General features: G+C 36.7%; 1 protein-coding gene across 2 annotated transcripts in view; it reads right to left on the minus strand.

Annotated features, from left to right (window-relative positions):
* LOC141561120 (uncharacterized) overlaps positions 1-21,424 on the minus strand; it is a 113,990-nt gene that overhangs the window by 53,139 nt on the left and 39,427 nt on the right. For both annotated transcript variants that reach the window (XM_074300246.1, XM_074300245.1), the window contains exons 19-29: positions 19,373-19,487; positions 16,243-16,321; positions 13,655-13,709; positions 13,117-13,185; positions 12,718-12,774; positions 10,888-11,002; positions 7,747-7,825; positions 5,160-5,214; positions 4,622-4,690; positions 4,224-4,280; positions 2,394-2,508 (exon numbers count right to left, since the gene is read on the minus strand). In XM_074300246.1, coding sequence (XP_074156347.1) covers positions 2,394-2,508; positions 4,224-4,280; positions 4,622-4,690; positions 5,160-5,214; positions 7,747-7,825; positions 10,888-11,002; positions 12,718-12,774; positions 13,117-13,185; positions 13,655-13,709; positions 16,243-16,321; positions 19,373-19,487 — 865 coding nt within the window. The remainder of the gene's footprint in view (positions 1-2,393; positions 2,509-4,223; positions 4,281-4,621; positions 4,691-5,159; positions 5,215-7,746; positions 7,826-10,887; positions 11,003-12,717; positions 12,775-13,116; positions 13,186-13,654; positions 13,710-16,242; positions 16,322-19,372; positions 19,488-21,424) is intronic.

A 21,424-nucleotide genomic window follows, 5' to 3' on the forward strand; every position in this document is an offset into this window, starting at 1 on the left:
TGAAGATGGCCTAATATCATTAAAAGTAACAGCATTCTTCCCTGAGCTCTTCCTGGAAAGATTTATTCCTGACAGAGAAGAAAGACGTTTTCAGAAGAGATGTGCTAGAGCAGAGCCCAGGGAGTGGAATAGCATCGATTAAGAAAAGCTAATAATAAGAAATAAGGAAGAAGTAAAATGTAGATGGGACTGAGACTCTGGGCAACAATAAGGGAGCAGAACCATCTAGGTGGTGTCCTGCCCTATGACAGAATGAGGAAAGAGTTTTGAGTCAGGAGTTCCTTTCATTGACTCTATGAATTCTTGGTCAAATATTCACGGGGACCTGAGGAGGGGACATGCACCTGGATGGAACATTCTGAGCAGGTATTTGTTTGCAAGCCCTTGTTTGTATAATCACATGGCAGGAAATTCAGAAGCAGACAGTAGCTTTTGCACTCTGACCCTTACAACTTAATGGTTCTCAGTTTTCTATTAAGGGTTCTTAACAGAATTTCCATATGTTAAATAAACCTTAAGTTTGTAATGGAATAACCAGATCTGAAACGGTTCTGTGTAGAGTTTTCTAAGGTATAAGTCTAGTATAAGTCTACAGGGAACCTAAAGACAGCTAAAAATGCAGGTATGTGGCACACAATGAAACCGGGGTCAGGAACTTGTAGAATCCAGATACTAATTTTAATATTCATGATTGGGCTGAGGCAGAATACTTGAAAGGTTACAGGTTTCAAGCCTGAGTTATTTGTAGCATTTTCAAATATCCTAATACGCAAGACCCCCTAGAACATGGAAAAAAATTCTCAACAGGTCCAAAGTTCTGACCGGACAATGCACCCTAACATATACACACTATGGCCCCAATACATCATATGAAATGAGAATTGAAGAGTAGAAATCTGGAACAATGCTAATCTAAAGCTCTGTGATAGTGACAGGATTGCTCAAGAAACACATCCAGAAAAAGGACACGCAAAATATGTACTGGAATGAATGACACAAGAATTCATGTTTGTATTCAATAAAATGCTAGGATCACTTTGAAAATCTAGTCACAGCTTAGGAAGTATGTCAAAGAATTTTAGAACAAAAACAAGAAAGCAAAGAAGAGCTTTGAAATAATGTAGAAGAGAATGAAGCAGCATGGAATATGAGTTATACAATGGTATTCCAGAAACAATGTTAGAATAGGATAAAGTGAGGATCTTTCCATGGGATAAGGAGAAATAGTGAAATAAAGTTTCTAGAGCCCCAGAGAGCAAAAACTTCAAACCCTCATAAAAGAAAAAAAAAACCGATTGAGGAGAGAAAATTGAAAAACTACTGGACTACCCACACAACCATGGGCAGCAATAAAATAGCCTTGACATGTTACTACAAGAAATTATACACAACTGTCTAGGTCTTTCAGAATTAGTGGGAACAGCAGAACTAGAACGAATTTACTGGGAAAACATTGAAATGCACCAAAAGCATAAATGTTTCTAGAAACATTATAGCCAATACTCAAAAATTCTGGGTTAAAAATACCTGTCCATCAATCTACCTGTATATCTGTAAACCTCTCAGTGTGCATGTGTATGCTTGTAAGTAGACATACGTTTAAAATACATCTCTTTGTATACATACTTATATGTCATATGCTAATATGAATAAAATATTTGAGTGTCTTTGAATATATGTAAAACTCAGCACATTCTCTCACTCTTTTCCCACTTTGCTCTGATTTCTAATGGTTTTAAATGAGTGGAAGTACAGTTCCATATCCTTATGAAGAATTTAATAATCTTATTGACTAAAGTTTAGCCTGTCATCTTTGAATATTGATTTTTTAAGAATCTATTTCTCCTGCTTTCTCTCTACAGATAACAAAGAAAAAAATATTAGATGATAATAAGAAATTAAAATGAGAAGAGAACAAGGATGAAAAAAGAGGAGAAGAATAAAAATAAAAATACAAAAAGGAAGAAAAGAAACAAAGGAGAAGTGGTGAAAAGAATTGCAAGGGAAGGGAAAGAAATTGTTTTATAAATTCGGTAAGAAATTAACCAAATGCATTTATGTGAGATAAACAAGCAAAAAGGCTTGCTTAAGGAATGTCTTTATATATTAGTATGAAAATCATTGTAAGATCTTAAGGGAAGAACTTTAAAACAAAGTATTTCTTTTAATATGTTTCTTACCAGTTACTTTATTTTGAACAACTTCACATCAAAACTGAAGAACATATATTTTTGCGCATTGACAGACTCAATCAACATATCCATTTTTAATTAAGACAGTCATCATTCCTACTTTCTCAGGTTGTCTCAGTTTGATTCCTTCAATCCCTTTTTTAGAAACCTAAGTAATCCTCAATCTCTGCACCAGCTATGTGTAAAATCACTTAGTCTTACCAGGATTTGAATCATCGTTGCTTTCTAGTCTGATGTCTTGTTCTTGGTCCAAATTTCTCATTGAGCCATCGTTTTTGTCATTTTTTTCTTCTTTTGTGAGATTTTCCATTGCTTCCTACGTATTTTGAAATACAAAAGTTTTTTTCCTTTCTTTGACAGTTATTTCAATTTATATTTCCTACTTATTTTTGGAACTGAGATTTTGAACTTTACAGTAAAAACCCCATCTCTGTATGACCTGCTCTTCAATGACCACCCTAACTGATGAGGTCTACATTTAGGGTGGCCAGGGACCCAAATGATGAGATTATTCAGAGAAACAAAATGAGATTAGGATTCCTGCTGGTCAGGGATTAAATGATGAGGTCTAGTGGCAGGTTCAGGGTTCAGGGAACCAAGTGGAGAGGTTTGGCTCCCCTACATCCCCTTGAGATTGAGTGCATGGTTAGTGAGTTTTGGGAACCCCCCTTCTTGTGATGTAAGATTTTTTGTAAAGTATTTTCTGAACCCAGAAACCTAGAGTTCTAAAAGGTTTATTATCGGCATTGTAAAGTCAGCCTCTGCTATGCATGAGGAGAAAGGCTGAATTCCTTAGTGGCAAATGCCCAACAGTGAAGTAAAGCAGTGGAGGACTCCTGGTAGAGAAGTAAAGTTCCTAGTAGTGAAACCCCAACAGAGAGGCACAAAGTCTGGTTAGGGAAATAGGTAAGGATAAAAAGAAGGTTATTCTGGAAGTGGATATCATCCCAGCAGGCAGAGGCTTGCTATGCAAGGATGGCATGTTAGCTCTTCTGCAAGGTTTGAGATTAGAATGGCCAGTTTTTTAACAGAAGCCTTTGGCTACAAGCCTGGGTCTGCTCCCCTTCCTGATGTGGCAGTGGGCAGAGTCTGAGCTGGAACTGAATAGAAAATCATCAATTGAATAAGATTGGAATCTCCAGCTCCTGATTAAAGGAATACCACCTAGATAACAGAATGAACTGTCTCTCTTGTTTCCCTCAGGTGAGGTCCCAAAGTCCTAGGGTCCAAGGAGAATCTCCCCTTCAAGGGGTTGTAGATTTTCGTGGTCCCTTCTTCACTATCAATTTATTTAGGGAAAATCTATTTACATTCAAATTGCCTCTCTAGCTTCCATAAGGTTGAGAGAGTTTCAAAGAAATGGTGACTCTGCCTTTCAGGAACATAGAACCCAATCAGGAAGTGGAAGAAAAGAAAACCATTACAAGACAACATTTAATTACCTTAGAATCGAATTGAATTCCCTTAGAATAGAATAACTTTACAAATGAAAATGAACAGGAGAATATGAATCCCCTTTAAATTTGATACTTCAGGGAGCAATCATGGAGATGTTGGAATTATTCTTGAAGGAAAGATGAGCTTTGCAAAAGAAAAAAATGAGAGCTCTGGCATTCTGGGAGAAGAGCAACATGTGGGATGTGATAGTGAGACAGTGAAAGGAGATATTTGGAAAAAGTCAGTAAGAGAGAGTGAATGCATTATGAAGTGTGGAGAATAATACCATGGCAAGTAAAGGTGGAAATAGCACATTATTCATAACTTCCAATATCCAGTTTTTTAATGTTGGTAGGGGGATACTGGGAAGTTTCTGGACAGTGCCAAGTCAAAAAAAAAGAGACTGTGCCCTGAGAGGCTCATTATGGAGGAAACCTATAATGTCATATCCAGATGTGGCTCTTAAAGGACCATATTAAGGACGTAAGTAGTTTTTTTCATAAAAGTTTTCATAAGGATTCAATCATGCATTTTTTCAGTACAGTATCTTCTAAGAATTTATATCTGTTTTAGCATTTGAACTGTCAAACTTACATTTTCTATCATGGAGGGTGTTGTTTCTGGTTGATGTTTTGTAACATTTTCTTGTTCCTGCAAGTAAAAGAAAATGATAATAAAATTTCAAAAATTAGAATATAATAAAAATCTGGAAATTATAAAATATCTGAAGCAGAATAGACTGCAATTTTTTTTTTGTTATAAGGCTCGCGTTTTACATTACTCTTTCTTTGTTTGGTTTCCTTTTTTTTTTTTTTTTTTTTTAAGAAATGCCAAGCCCATGTCTCTGTGCTAAAGAATAATGATTACTAATTGGCCAAACCAAGAGAAGCATATTCTAAGACAGACCTGAAATTTCATGAATTCTATGTTGTATATGTGATCACATTGGGAAAGGATTTTTTAAAGAGTTATTTTCTTTTGTTCCAACTCACAGTATTTTTCTTCTCCATCTCTACAATTTGTGCCCCAGATGTACCACACAAGGTGTAATTCATTGGCCACTGCAAAGTCAAGAAAGAGACCCAGTAGTTAAAAGTCAAAATCCAGCAACAAACAAACATTAAGGAAGTATCTGTAAAGGGTTAGAGGCTCTACAGGGAGCTGTTGAGACAAGAACAAAGTCTGAAATTCCCCACAGGAAAACATGACAAGAACTCAATGAGAAAACTGGGAGAAGGACACAAATCATAGATTAAATTTTCTAATGTTATTGATCCAATTTACTTCATTCTCCTTCATCCTGGGAAGAATAGCCTTGGTGCAAAAGCAACAGGAAACATTGAGAAAAGAAGAAACAATTCCACCTCTTAAAGTTTACTGATGTCACACATAGAACAAGTTTTCTATGGCATACAATTTGAGAGGCCTAACATGTTAGACCTGATGTGGTCCCAAGAAGTCCTTTTCTCCAACTCCCACACCTGACATTACCTTTGTAGTACAAGCTAATTCCCTAAGAAAAAATTTTACCTTTGGGGTCTTTTTTGTCCCTTTTGGATGCTTTCTCATTCTCTTGCCAATTGTTCTGAAACCCAAAGTGAAGAAAGAAGAGCAACATTAATAAACAATTAAGGGATCCTCATAAAAATCAAGCCAGATTATGTGTTAGAATTGAATAAACTGGCTTGCTTAAAATGTGTGTTGACTGACCAAAGTCAGATAATTCCCAAAGTGTCCCCAATATTGTCCAGACACTTTTCAATAATCCCTCACAAATATTTCTGAGCATTAAACTCCCCACAAAAATGCACAGAAACAATTTTATAGTCAAATAGAGCTTAAAAGAGCTCAGGCTTCAATCACCCTAGTGTGGGACAGGATCACAATAGTGTCATTAGCTAAGACAGTAGAGACTCAGCCTGGGAAAGTCAGGAGAAGCCTTTGATTCAGCAGCACTTCTCCAGACTTCTCCAACCTTGGGCAGCAGGAAAGTCCTGGAAAGTCAGCCAGCAAAGTCTGTCACACTTGGGTTTGAGAGCAGCTCCAGCAAACCAGGAGCTTTGAGAGCCACTGAATGAACAGTATCAAAAACAGCAGCACCTGCAGCTGCAGCAACACAGGTGACTTCTGCAGGTTAACCCAGATAAGGCACTCAACAACTCATAAGGAGTAGAGTACAGGTGTCTCACTGCTAGCAATGATGCAGGGTTCTGTTGCTTTTCCCATCGTTAGGTGTCAGGTACAGTACTGCTTCACAGTACAGGTTTGTGGGGAGGAGGTTCAAAAACCCCAGAAACTTGAGATATCACACCTTCCCCACTGGAAACAGAGTCCTACTTTAGCCAAGAGCCAAAAATGGAGTGATACACTGGGAAAATAAGCATAAGCCAGAAAAAAGATCATGACCATAGAAAAGTTATTACAAAGATGAGGAGGATCACAATGCAGAGTCAGGAGGGTATTATAAAGTCAAAGTACTTATAGCCACAGGTTTCAAGAAAAAAAAATAATTTTGTCTCAGGCCATGAGAGAGAGATCAAATTGCTTTTGAATGTCAAATAACAAAATTAGAAGAAAAATTGGGGAAAAAAGGAGAGTGATGACAGGATTAACACAAAAAGATCATGAGAAGAAGAATTCCATTAAAAGAAAAATTGGTCAAATTGGAAAATTCCTTAAAAATTGCAATTGATACATCCAGGGAAAGGGCTGTGGGAATTATGTGGACCACAACATAGTATTTTCACTTTTTTATTATTGTTTGCTTGCATTTTTTATCTTCATTTTTTTATTTTTGCATCTGATATTTCCTTTTCAACTCGACAATTGTGGAAATATGTACATAAGGGTTGTCATGTTTGCCCTATATTGGATTACTTCCCATCTACTGGAGGACATGAAGGGAAGGAAGGGAAAAATTTGGAACACAAGGTCTTTATATGGGTGATTGTTGAAAATTATCCCTGCATATATTTTGAAAATAAAAAGCTTTAATAAAAAAAGATATATTGTGGGAAATAGAAATGGCAAGAAAGAAAATTATGTAGAAATTTTGATACACAGATAATTTTGCTGTAAATATTGAGAGAGTTAGGGAATTATTTTAATCAAAATACCTTTTGGCCATTCAACCATTTCTATTAAAAGTTTGCTTGAAATGAGAATGATGCCAAAAAATAGGGTAAAAAGAGCTCACAACTTCTTTAATGAGGAACTAAATTAAAAAAATATACAAAAATAAAAAACTGATGCAAGCAACTCCTTAAAAACAGAAAAGGTTAAATGTTAAAAAGATGGGTAAAACTCTGAAAAGTAGAAGATTGTCAAAGCCAAATGGAATATTGAGGGAGCCGGAGTTGCTTTTGATCAAAATATCTTTTTGTACTGTTTTTTGGAATACAATCGTCCAAGAATACTCTGAAGCATCTATGCTGGCCAATGCTGTCCATACCCAGAAAAAGAACAGATTATGATTGAATTCAGACACATGTCCTTTTTTATTTTTCTTGAGTGTTTGAATCAGGGAGGAGAATTCTATCACTTCTTTCCCAACATGGCATTTATAGAAAGGTTTTTCATGACTTCACATATATCATTTTTTGGACATGAAAAGAAATTTTCTTTCTCCATTGTAGTGATTTCTTCCATAATTAACTCCAGGTTGGATAACACTGTAAAAATGCCCCAAACAGTTTCTGATAATTGAATCCAACACACAAATGTGTCTGCTAAAGACAGAATTCAACGGATTCAGTGTCATTCTAGCCCCATTTACTGGTACTTAAGTAACAGGTACAAATTTTAGTCCCATTTCCTGAAAATGAAATAACAGGTGCAAATTAAGACAAAGTGAAGATCAGCGCCCTTTGACTGTGGGCAAAAGTGGGAGACCAATGATTTGAAGCCAGGTGCCCATACTTGAGTGCCCATGCTCAGAACTCATAATTGTCTACATTGGGAGAGAACTATTGAAATAGAGAAGAGTCAGTGGACATAGATAAAAGGACCCTGAGAATAAAAAAGTTGGAAAGGTGCTAGCTAATCAGTTTAAACCATGTAGAAACCAAACAATTTTATTCCCTCCTTTCCTGTTATCCATTTACAATACTGATCTTACCCATCAAAAGAGGGAATCCATCTAGTAAACATTTTCTTGTGGGACCTCTCTGAAGTTGTTGCAATCTCGTGGTCAGTTTCTAGAAATAAGAATAATTTGGTGTGAAAACCTCTGGAAATTATTGCATCAGCAACAGCTCACAGCAACCTGTTCTTGAGTTGTAAATATTAGACACTCATCTTTATAGTAGAAGCGAATATGGTGATCACTATGAAGAGCAGTGTATTAGTCTGAATTCCAGGAGTCTCCACTCCAGGATCAGTGAACTGTTGTAATGAAGCTTTCAGCATCTCATTGATTTCAGTAAACTGATGGCACATTGGAATCAAATGACGTCTCCAGTTTAATCAAGTATTAACCTCAAGACGTCTTTCCAGGAAATATTTGCCACTTCCTCTACCAAAAATAATACAGGGTTTGCAAACGTCAAACATGGCTTGTTCATAAAAGAATCAGCTGAACTCTAACTTGATGCAGTTTAAGGTACTTTTTAGAGGCACAAATCAAACAAGGCCCAACAAAGCAAGAAAGGCTAGGGAGGTATTTCCTGATCCACATTCATGCTTTCTCCTAAGCTTAGCTTTACAAGCCTAGACTAACTTTAAAGGACTTAGTCAATTCAATAGTGCCCCAAGGGAGAAAAGACTTATTTTAGAATGAGTCTTATCAGAAGGTTGTCTCCAATGGTTAGAACAGGTATACTTGATATCTTTCTACATTTGATATACTAACAATTATGTATCTCTATTGAAGATGGCCTAATATCATTAAAAGTAACAGCATTCTTCCCTGAGCTCTTCCTGGAAAGATTTATTCCTGACAGAGAAGAAAGACGTTTTCAGAAGAGATGTGCTAGAGCAGATCCCAGGGAGTGGAATAGCATCGATTAAGAAAAGCTAATAATAAGAAATAAGGAAAAAGTAAAATGTAGATGGGACTGAGACTCTGGGCAACAATAAGGGAGCAGAACCATCTAGGTGGTGTCCTGCCCTATGACAGAATGAGGAAAGAGTTTTGAGTCAGGAGTTCCTTTCATTGACTCTATGAATTCTTGGTCAAATATTCACGGGGACCTGAGGAGGGGACATGCACCTGGATGGAACATTCTGAGGAGGTATTTGTTTGCAAGCCCTTGTTTGTATAATCACATGGCAGGAAATTCAGAAGCAGACAGTAGCTTTTGCACTCTGACTCTTACAACTTAATGGTTCTCAGTTTTCTATTAAGGGTCCTTAACAGAATTTCCATATGTTAAATAAACCTTAAGTTTGTAATGGAATAACCAGATCTGAAACGGTTCTGTATAGAGTTTTCTAAGGTATAAGTCTAGTATAAGTCTACAGGGAACCTAAAGACAGCTAAAAATGCAGGTATGTGGCACACAATGAAACCGGGGTCAGGAACTTGTAGAATCCAGATACTAATTTTAATATTCATGATTGGGCTGAGGCAGAATACTTGAAAGGTTACAGGTTTCAAGCCTGAGTTATTTATAGCATTTTCAAATATCCTAATACGCAAGACCCCCTAGAACATGGAAAAAAATTCTCAACAGGTCCAAAGTTCTGACCGGACAATGCACCCTAACATATACACACTATGGCCCCAATACATCATATGAAATGAGAATTGAAGAGTAGAAATCTGGAATAATGCTAATCTAAAGCTCTGTGATAGTGACAGGATTGCTCAAGAAACACATCCAGAAAAAGGACACGCAAAATATGTACTGGAATGAATGACACAAGAATTCATGTTTGTATTCAATAAAATGCTAGGATCACTTTGAAAATCTAGTCACAGCTTAGGAAGTATGTCAAAGAATTTTAGAACAAAAACAAGAAAGCAAAGAAGAGCTTTGAAATAATGTAGAAGAGAATGAAGCAGCATGGAATATGAGTTATACAATGGTATTCCAGAAACAATGTTAGAATAGGATAAAGTGAGGATCTTTCCATGGGATAAGGAGAAATAGTGAAATAAAGTTTCTAGAGCCCCAGAGAGCAAAAACTTCAAACCCTCATAAAAGAAAAAAAAAACCGATTGAGGAGAGAAAATTGAAAAACTACTGGACTACCCACACAACCATGGGCAGCAATAAAATAGCCTTGACATGTTACTACAAGAAATTATACACAACTGTCTAGGTCTTTCAGAATTAGTGGGAACAGCAGAACTAGAACGAATTTACTGGGAAAACATTGAAATGCACCAAAAGCATAAATGTTTCTAGAAACATTATAGCCAATACTCAAAAATTCTGGGTTAAAAATACCTGTCCATCAATCTACCTGTATATCTGTAAACCTCTCAGTGTGCATGTGTATGCTTGTAAGTAGACATACGTTTAAAATACATCTCTTTGTATACATACTTATATTTCATATGCTAATATGAATAAAATATTTGAGTGTCTGTGAATATATGTAAAACTCAGCACATTCTCTCACTCTTTTCCCACTTTGCTCTGATTTCTAATGGTTTTAAATGAGTGGAAGTACAGTTCCATATTCTTATGAAGAATTTAATAATCTTATTGACTAAAGTTTAGCCTGTCATCTTTGAATATTGATTTTTTAAGAATCTATTTCTCCTGCTTTCTCTCTACAGATAACAAAGAAAAAAATATTAGATGATAATAAGAAATTAAAATGAGAAGAGAACAAGGATGAGAAAAGAGGAGAAGAATAAAAATAAAAATACAAAAAGGAAGAAAAGAAACAAAGGAGAAGTGGTGAAAAGAATTGCAAGGGAAGGGAAAGAAATTGTTTTATAAATTCGGTAAGAAATTAACCAAATGCATTTATGTGAGATAAACAAGCAAAAAGGCTTGCTTAAGGAATGTCTTTATATATTAGTATGAAAATCATTGTAAGATCTTAAGGGAAGAACTTTAAAACAAAGTATTTCTTTTAATATGTTTCTTACCAGTTAGTTTATTTTGAACAACTTCACATCAAAACTGAAGAACATATATTTTTGCGCATTGACAGACTCAATCAACATATCCATTTTTAATTAAGACAGTCATCATTCCTACTTTCTCAGGTTGTCTCAGTTTGATTCCTTCAATCCCTTTTTTAGAAACCTAAGTAATCCTCAATCTCTGCACCAGCTATGTGTAAAATCACTTAGTCTTACCAGGATTTGAATCATCGTTGCTTTCAAGTCTGATGTCTTGTTCTTGGTCCAAATTTCTCATTGAGCCATCGTTTTTGTCATTTTTTTCTTCTTTTGTGAGATTTTCCATTGCTTCCTACGTATTTTGAAATACAAAAGTTTTTTTCCTTTCTTTGACAGTTATTTCAATTTATATTTCCTACTTATTTTTGGAACTGAGATTTTGAACTTTACAGTAAAAACCCCATCTCTGTATGACCTGCTCTACAATGACCACCCTAACTGATGAGGTCTACATTTAGGGTGGCCAGGGACCCAAATGATGAGATTATTCAGAGAAACAAAATGAGATTAGGATTCCTGCTGGTCAGGGATTAAATGATGAGGTCTAGTGGCAGGTTCAGGGTTCAGGGAACCAAGTGGAGAGGTTTGGCTCCCCTACATCCCCTTGAGATTGAGTGCATGGTTAGTGAGTTTTGGGAACCCCCCTTCTTGTGATGTAAGAATTTTTGTAAAGTATTTTCTGAACCCAGAAACCTAGAGTTCTAAAAGGTTTATTATCGGCATTGTAAAGTCAGCCTCTGCTATGCATGAGGAGAAAGGCTGAATTCCTTAGTGGCAAATGCCCAACAGTGAAGTAAAGCAGTGGAGGAGTCCTGGTAGAGAAGTAAAGTTCCTAGTAGTGAAACCCCAACAGAGAGGCACAAAGTCTGGTTAGGGAAATAGGTAAGGATAAAAAGAAGGTTATTCTGGAAGTGGATATCATCCCAGCAGGCAGAGGCTTGCTATGCAAGGATGGCATGTTAGCTCTTCTGCAAGGTTTGAGATTAGAATGGCCAGTTTTTTAACAGAAGCCTTTGGCTACAAGCCTGGGTCTGCTCCCCTTCCTGATGTGGCAGTGGGCAGAGTCTGAGCTGGAACTGAATAGAAAATCATCAATTGAATAAGATTGGAATCTCCAGCTCCTGATTAAAGGAATACCACCTAGATAACAGAATGAACTGTCTCTCTTGTTTCCCTCAGGTGAGGTCCCAAAGTCCTAGGGTCCAAGGAGAATCTCCCCTTCAAGGGGTTGTAGATTTTCGTGGTCCCTTCTTCACTATCAATTTATTTAGGGAAAATCTATTTACATTCAAATTGCCTCTCTAGCTTCCATAAGGTTGAGAGAGTTTCAAAGAAATGGTGACTCTGCCTTTCAGGAACATAGAACCCAATCAGGAAGTGGAAGAAAAGAAAACCATTACAAGACAACATTTAATTACCTTAGAATCGAATTGAATTCCCTTAGAATAGAATAACTTTACAAATGAAAATGAACAGGAGAATATGAATCCCCTTTAAATTTGATACTTCAGGGAGCAATCATGGAGATGTTGGAATTATTCTTGAAGGAAAGATGAGCTTTGCAAAAGAAAAAAATGAGAGCTCTGGCATTCTGGGAGAAGAGCAACATGTGGGATGTGATAGTGAGACAGTGAAAGGAGATATTTGGAAAAAGTCAGTAAGAGAGAGTGAATGCATTATGAAGTGTGGAGAATAATACCATGGCAAGTAAAGGTGGAAATAGCACATTATTCATAACTTCCAATGTCCAGTTTTTTAATGTTGGTAGGGGGATACTGGGAAGTTTCTGGACACTGCCAAGTCAAAAAAAAAGAGACTGTGCCCTGAGAGGCTCATTATGGAGGAAACCTATAATGTCATATCCAGATGTGGCTCTTACAGGACCATATTAAGGACGTAAGTAGTTTTTTTCATAAAAGTTTTCATAAGGATTCAATCATGCATTTTTTCAGTACAGTATCTTCTAAGAATTTATATCTGTTTTAGCATTTGAACTGTCAAACTTACATTTTCTATCATGGAGGGTGTTGTTTCTGGTTGATGTTTTGTAACATTTTCTTGTTCCTGCAAGTAAAAGAAAATGATAATAAAATTTCAAAAATTAGAATATAATAAAAATCTGGAAATTATAAAATATCTGAAGCAGAATAGACTGCAATTTTTTTTTTGTTATAAGGCTCGCGTTTTACATTACTCTTTGTTTGGTTTCCTTTTTTTTTTTTTTTTTTTTTTTTTTAAGAAATGCCAAGCCCATGTCTCTGTGCTAAAGAATAATGATTACTAATTGGCCAAACCAAGAGATGCATATTCTAAGACAGACCTGAAATTTCATGAATTCTATGTTGTATATGTGATCACATTGGGAAAGGATTTTTTAAAGAGTTATTTTCTTTTGTTCAAACTCACAGTATTTTTCTTCTCCATCTCTACAATTTGTGCCCCAGATGTACCACACAAGGTGTAATTCATTGGCCACTGCAAAGTCAAGAAAGAGACCCAGTAGTTAAAAGTCAAAATCCAGCAACAAACAAACATTAAGGAAGTATCTGTAAAGGGTTAGAGGCTCTACAGGGAGCTGTTGAGACAAGAACAAAGTCTGAAATTCCCCACAGGAAAACATGACAAGAACTCAATGAGAAAACTGGGAGAAGGACACAAATCATAGATTAAATTTTCTAATGTTATTGATCCAATTTACTTCATTCTCCTTCATCCTGGGAAGAATAGCCTTGGTGCAAAAGCAACAGGAAACATTGAGAAAAGAAGAAACAATTCCACCTCTTAAAGTTTACTGATGTCACACATAGAACAAGTTTTCTATGGCATACAATTTGAGAGGCCTAACATGTTAGACCTGATGTGGTCCCAAGAAGTCCTTTTCTCCAACTCCCACACCTGACATTACCTTTGTAGTACAAGCTAATTCCCTAAGAAAAAATTTTACCTTTGGGGTCTTTTTTGTCCCTTTTGGATGCTTTCTCATTCTCTTGCCAATTGTTCTGAAACCCAAAGTGAAGAAAGAAGAGCAACATTAATAAACAATTAAGGGATCCTCATAAAAATCAAGCCAGATTATGTGTTAGAATTGAATAAACTGGCTTGCTTAAAATGTGTGTTGACTGACCAAAGTCAGATAATTCCCAAAGTGTCCCCAATATTGTCCAGACACTTTTCAATAATCCCTCACAAATATTTCTGAGCATTAAACTCCCCACAAAAATGCACAGAAACAATTTTATAGTCAAATAGAGCTTAAAAGAGCTCAGGCTTCAATCACCCTAGTGTGGGACAGGATCACAATAGTGTCATTAGCTAAGACAGTAGAGACTCAGCCTGGGAAAGTCAGGAGAAGCCTTTGATTCAGCAGCACTTCTCCAGACTTCTCCAACCTTGGGCAGCAGGAAAGTCCTGGAAAGTCAGCCAGCAAAGTCTGTCACACTTGGGTTTGAGAGCAGCTCCAGCAAACCAGGAGCTTTGAGAGCCACTGAATGAACAGTATCAAAAACAGCAGCACCTGCAGCTGCAGCAACACAGGTGACTTCTGCAGGTTAACCCAGATAAGGCACTCAACAACTCATAAGGAGTAGAGTACAGGTGTCTCACTGCTAGCAATGATGCAGGGTTCTGTTGCTTTTCCCATCGTTAGGTGTCAGGTACAGTACTGCTTCACAGTACAGGTTTGTGGGGAGGAGGTTCAAAAACCCCAGAAACTTGAGATATCACACCTTCCCCACTGGAAACAGAGTCCTACTTTAGCCAAGAGCCAAAAATGGAGTGATACACTGGGAAAATAAGCATAAGCCAGAAAAAAGATCATGACCATAGAAAAGTTATTACAAAGATGAGGAGGATCACAATGCAGAGTCAGGAGGGTATTATAAAGTCAAAGTACTTATAGCCACAGGTTTCAAGAAAAAAAAATAATTTTGTCTCAGGCCATGAGAGAGAGATCAAATTGCTTTTGAATGTCAAATAACAAAATTAGAAGAAAAATTGGGGAAAAAAGGAGAGTGATGACAGGATTAACACAAAAAGATCATGAGAAGAAGAATTCCATTAAAAGAAAAATTGGTCAAATTGGAAAATTCCTTAAAAATTGCAATTGATACATCCAGGGAAAGGGCTGTGGGAATTATGTGGACCACAACATAGTATTTTCACTTTTTTATTATTGTTTGCTTGCATTTTTTATCTTCATTTTTTTATTTTTGCATCTGATATTTCCTTTTCAACTCGACAATTGTGGAAATATGTACATAAGGGTTGTCATGTTTGCCCTATATTGGATTACTTCCCATCTACTGGAGGACATGAAGGGAAGGAAGGGAAAAATTTGGAACACAAGGTCTTTATATGGGTGATTGTTGAAAATTATCCCTGCATATATTTTGAAAATAAAAAGCTTTAATAAAAAAAGATATATTGTGGGAAATAGAAATGGCAAGAAAGAAAATTATGTAGAAATTTTGATACACAGATAATTTTGCTGTAAATATTGAGAGAGTTAGGGAATTATTTTAATCAAAATACCTTTTGGCCATTCAACCATTTCTATTAAAAGTTTGCTTGAAATGAGAATGATGCCAAAAAATAGGGTAAAAAGAGCTCACAACTTCTTTAATGAGGAACTAAATTAAAAAAATATACAAAAATAAAAAACTGATGCAAGCAACTCCTTAAAAACAGAAAAGGTTAAATGTTAAAAAGATGGGTAAAACTCTGAAAAGTAGAAGATTGTCAAAGCCAAATGGAATATTGAGGGAGCCGGAGTTGCTTTTGATCAAAATATCTTTTTGTACTGTTTTTTGGAATACAATCGTCCAAGAATACTCTGAAGCATCTATGCTGGCCAATGCTGTCCATACCCAGAAAAAGAACAGATTATGATTGAATTCAGACACAAGTCCTTTTTTAATTATTCGTGAGTGTTTGAATGAGGGAGGAGAATTCTATCACTTCTTTCCCAACATGGCATTTATAGAAAGGTTTTTCATGACTTCACATATATCATTTTTTGGACATGAAAAGAAATTTTCTTTCTCCATTGTAGTGATTTCTTCCATAATTAACTCCAGGTTGGATAACACTGTAAAAATGCCCCAAACAGTTTCTGATAATTGAATCCAACACACAAATGTGTCTGCTAAAGACAGAATTCAACGGATTCAGTGTCATTCTCGCCCCATTTACTGATACTTAAGTAACAGGTACAAATTTTAGTCCCATTTCCTGAAAATGAAATAACAGGTGCAAATTAAGACAAAGTGAAGATCAGCGCCCTTTGACTGTGGGCAAAAGTGGGAGACCAATGATTTGAAGCCAGGTGCCCATACTTGAGTGCCCATGCTCAGAACTCATGATTATCTACATTGGGAGAGAACTATTGAAATAGAGAAGAGTCAGTGGACATAGATAAAAGGACCCTGAGAATAAAAAAGTTGGAAAGGTGCTAGCTAATCAGTTTAAAACATGTAGAAACCAAACAATTTTATTCCCTCCTTTCCTGTTATCCATTTACAATACTGATCTTACCCATCAAAAGGGGGAATCCATCTAGTAAACATTTTCTTGTGGGACCTCTCTGAAGTTGTTGCAATCTCGTGGTCAGTTTCTAGAAATAAGAATAATTTGGTGTGAAAACCTCTGGAAATTATTGCATCAGCAACAGCTCACAGCAACCTGTTCTTGAGTTGTAAATATTAGACACTCATCTTTATAGTAGAAGCGAATATGGTGATCACTATGAAGAGCAGTGTATTAGTCTGAATTCCAGGAGTCTCCACTCCAGGATCAGTGAACTGTTGTAATGAAGCTTTCAGCATCTCATTGATTTCAGTAAACTGATGGCACATTGGAATCAAATGACGTCTCCAGTTTAATCAAGTATTAACCTCAAGACGTCTTTCCAGGAAATATTTGCCACTTCCTCTACCAAAAATAATACAGGGTTTGCAAACGTCAAACATGGCTTGTTCATAAAAGAATCAGCTGAACTCTAACTTGATGCAGTTTAAGGTACTTTTTAGAGGCACAAATCAAACAAGGCCCAACAAAGCAAGAAAGGCTAGGGAGGTATTTCCTGATCCACATTCATGCTTTCTCCTAAGCTTAGCTTTACAAGCCTAGACTAACTTTAAAGGACTTAGTCAATTCAATAGTGCCCCAAGGGAGAAAAGACTTATTTTAGAATGAGTCTTATCAGAAGGTTGTCTCCAATGGTTAGAACAGGTATACTTGATATCTTTCTACATTTGATATACTAACAATTATGTATCTCTATTGAAGATGGCCTAATATCATTAAAAGTAACAGCATTCTTCCCTGAGCTCTTCCTGGAAAGATTTATTCCTGACAGAGAAGAAAGACGTTTTCAGAAGAGATGTGCTAGGGCAGAGCCCAGGGAGTGGAATAGCATCGATTAATAAGAGCTAATAATAAGAAATAAGGAAAAAGTAAATGGTAGATGGGACTGAGACTCTGGGCAACAATAAGGGAGCAGAACCATCTAGGTGGTGTCCTGCCCTATGACAGAATGAGGAAAGAGTTTTGAGTCAGGAGTTCCTTTCATTGACTCTATGAATTCTTGGTCAAATATTCACGGGGACCTGAGGAGGGGACATGCACCTGGATGGAACATTCTGAGCAGGTATTTGTTTGCAAGCCCTTGTTTGTATAATCACATGGCAGGAAATTCAGAAGCAGACAGTAGCTTTTGCACTCTGACCCTTACAACTTAATGGTTCTCAGTTTTCTATTAAGGGTTCTTAACAGAATTTCCATATGTTAAATAAACCTTAAGTTTGTAATGGAATAACCAGATCTGAAACGATTCTGTATAGAGTTTTCTAAGGTATAAGTCTAGTATAAGTCTACAGGGAACCTAAAGACAGCTAAAAATGCAGGTATGTGGCACACAATGAAACCGGGGTCAGGAACTTGTAGAATCCAGATACTAATTTTAATATTCATGATTGGGCTGAGGCAGAATACTTGAAAGGTTACAGGTTTCAAGCCTGAGTTATTTATAGGATCCTCAAATATCCTAATACGCAAGACCCCCTAGAACATTGAAAAAAATTCTCAACAGATCCAAAGTTCTGACTGGACAATGCACCCTAACGTATACACAGTATGGCCCCAATACATCATATGAAATGAGAATTGAAGGGTAGAAATCTGGAACAATGCTAATCTAAAGCTCTGTGATAGTGACAGGAGTGCTCAAGAAACTATTCCAGAAAAAGAACATGCAAAATATGTACCGGAATGAATGACACAAGAATTCATGTTTGTATTCAATAAAATGCTAGGATCACTTTGAAAATCTAGTCACAGTTTAGGAAGTATGTCAAAGAATTTTAGAACAAAAACAAGAAAGCAAAGAAGGGATTTGAAATAATGTAGAAGAGAATGAAGCAGCATGGAATATGAGTTATACAATGGTATTCCAGAAACGATGTTAGAATAGGATAAAGTGAGGATCTTTCCATGGGATAAGGAGAAATAGTGAAATAAAGTTTCTAGAGCCCCAGAGAGCAAAATCTTCAAACCCTCAAGAAAGAAAAAAAAAAACCGATTGAGGAGAGAAAATTGAAAAACTACTGGACTACCCACACAACCATGGGCAGCAATAAAATAGCCTTGACATGTTACTACAAGAAATTATACACAACTGTCTAGGTCTTTCAGAATTAGTGGGAACAGCAGAACTAGAACGAATTTACTGGGAAAAAAATTGAAATGCACCAAAAGCATAAATGTTTCTAGAAACATTATAGCCAATACTCAAAAATTCTGGGTTAAAAATACCTGTCCATCAATCTACCTGTATATCTGTATCCCTCTCAGTGTTCATGTGTATGCTTGTAAGTAGACATACGTTTAAAATACATCTCTTTGTATACATACTTATATGTCATATGCTAATATGAATATATTTGAGTGTCTGTGAATATATGTAAAACTCAGCACATTCTCTCACTCTTTTCCCACTTTGCTCTGATTTCTAATGCTTTTAAATGAGTGGAAGTACAGTTCCATATTCTTATGAAGAATTTAATAATCTTATTGACTAAAGTTTAGCCTGTCATCTTTGAATATTGATTTTTTTAAGAATCTATTTCTCCTGCTTTCTCTCTACAGATAACAAAGAAAAAAATGTTAGATGACAATAAGAAAGAAAAATGGGAAAAGAACATGGATGAGAAAAGAGGAGAAGAATAAAAATAAAAATACAAAAAGGAAGAAAAGAAACAAAGGAGAAGTGGTGAAAAGAATTGGAAGGGAAAGGAAAGAAATCATTTTATAAATTCGGTAAGAAATTAACCAAATGCACTTATGTGAGATAAACAAGCAAAAAGGCTTGCTTAAGGAATGTCTTTATATATTAGTATGAAAATCACTTAAGGGAAGAACTTTAAAACAAAGAATTTCTTTTAATATGTTTCTTACCAGTTAGTTTATTTTGAACAACTTCACATCAAAACTGAAGGACATATATTTATGCGCATTGCCAGACTCAATCAACATATCCATTTTTAATTAAGACAGTCATCATTCCTACTTTCTCAGGTTGTCTCAGTTTGATTCCTTCAATCCCTTTTTTAGAAACCTCAATCTCTCAATCTCTACACCAGCTATGTGTAAAATCACTTAGTCTTACCAGGATTTGAATCATCGTTGCTTTCTAGTCTGATGTCTTGTTCTTGGTCCAAATTTCTCATTGAGCCATCGTTTTTGTCATTTTTTTCTTCTTTTGTGAGATTTTCCATTGCTTCCTACGTATTTTGAAATACAACAGTTTTTTCCTTTCTTTGACAGTTATTTCAATTTATATTTCCTACTTATTTTTGGAACTGAGATTTTGAACTTTACAGTAAAAAACCCATGTCTGTATGACCTGCTCTTCAATGACCACCCTAACTGATGAGGTCTATATTTAGGGTGGCCAGGGACCCAAATGATGAGATTATTCAGAGAAACAAAATGAGATTAGGGCTCCTGCTGGTCAGGGATTAAATGATGAGGTCTATTGGCAGGTTCGGGGTTCAGGGAAACAAGAGGAGAGGTTTGGCTCCCCTACATCCCCTTGAGATTGAGTGCATGGTTAGTGAGTTTTGGGAACCCCCCTTCTTGTGATGTTAAGATTTTTTGTAATGTATTTTATGAACCTGGAAACCTAGATTTCTAAAAGGTTTATTATTGGCATTGTAAAGTCAGCCTCTGCTATGCATGAGGAGAAAGGCTGAATTCCTTAGTGGCAAATCCCCAACAGTGAAGTAAAGCAGTGGAGGAGTCCTGGTAGAGAAGTAAAGTTCCTAGTAATGAAACCCCAACAGAGAGGCACAAAGTCTGGTTAGGGAAATAGGTAAGGATAAAAAGAAGGTTATTCTGGAAGTGGATATCATCCCAGCAGGCAGAGGCTTGCTATGCAAGGATGGCATATTGGCTCTTCTGCAAGGCTTGAGATTAGAATGGCCAGTTTTATAACAGAAGCCTTTGGCTACAAGCCTAGGTCTGCTCCCCTTCCTGATGAGGCTGGTGTTTGGTGGAGTTTGAGCTGGAACTGAATAGAAAATCATCAATTGAATTAAATTGGAATCTCTAACTCCTGACTAAACTAATACCACCTAGATAACAGAATGAACCTGTCTCTCTTGTTTCCCTAAGGTGGGGTCCCACAGACTTAGGGTAGAAGGAGAATCTCGCCTTCAAGCAAGGTGTTGGAATTTTGGGGTCCCTTCTACACTAACAATTCATTTAGGGAAAATCTATTTACATTCAAATTGCCTCTCTAGCTTCCATAAGGTTGAGAGAGTTTCAAAGACATGGTGACTCTGCCTTTCAGGAACATAGAACCCAATCAGGAAGTGGAAGAAAAGAGAACCATTACAAGACAACATTTAATTACCTTAGAATCGAATTGAATTCCCTTAGAATAGAATAACTTTACAAATCAAAATGAACAGGAGAATATGAATCCCCTTTAAATTTGATACTTCAGGGAGCAATCATGGAGATGTTGGAATTATTCTTGAAGGAAAGATGAGCTTTGCAAAAAAGAGAGCGAGAGAGAGAGAGAGAGAGAGAGAGAGAGAGAGAGAGAGAGAGAGAGAGAGAAAGAGAGCGAGAGAGAGAGAGAGAGAGAGAGAGAGAGTGAGAGAGAGAGAGAGAGAGAGAGAAAGAGAGAGAGGAGAAAGAGAGAGGAGAGAGAGAGAGAAAGAGAAAGAGAGAAAGAGATAGAGAGAAGAGAAAGAGAGAGAGAGAGAGAGAGAGAGAGAGAGAGAGAGGAGAGAGAGAGAGAGAAGAGAGAGAGAGGAGAGAGGGAGAGAGAGAGAGAGAGAGAGAGAGAGAGAGCGAGAGAGAGAGAGAGAGAGAGAGAGAGAGAGAGAGAGAGAGAGAGAGGGAGGGAGAGAGAGAGAGAGAGAGAGAGAGAGAGAGAGAGAGAGAGAGCGAGCACTCTGGCATTCTTGGAGAACAGCATGGGGGATGTGATAGTGAGACAATGAATGGAGATATTTTCACAAAGTCAGTAAGAGACAGTGAATGCATTATGAAGTAGGGAGAATAATAACATGGCAAGTCAAGCTCGAAATACCACATTATTTATATCTTCCAATGTCCAGTCTTTTAATGTTGGTCAGGAATACTGGAAAGTTTCTGGAAACTGCCAAGCAAAAGAAGGAGACAGTGCCCTGAGAGTTTCATTGTGGAG

This window comes from Sminthopsis crassicaudata, chromosome 3 (genome assembly GCF_048593235.1).
Source record: "Sminthopsis crassicaudata isolate SCR6 chromosome 3, ASM4859323v1, whole genome shotgun sequence".
Classification (NCBI taxonomy): domain Eukaryota; kingdom Metazoa; phylum Chordata; class Mammalia; order Dasyuromorphia; family Dasyuridae; genus Sminthopsis; species Sminthopsis crassicaudata.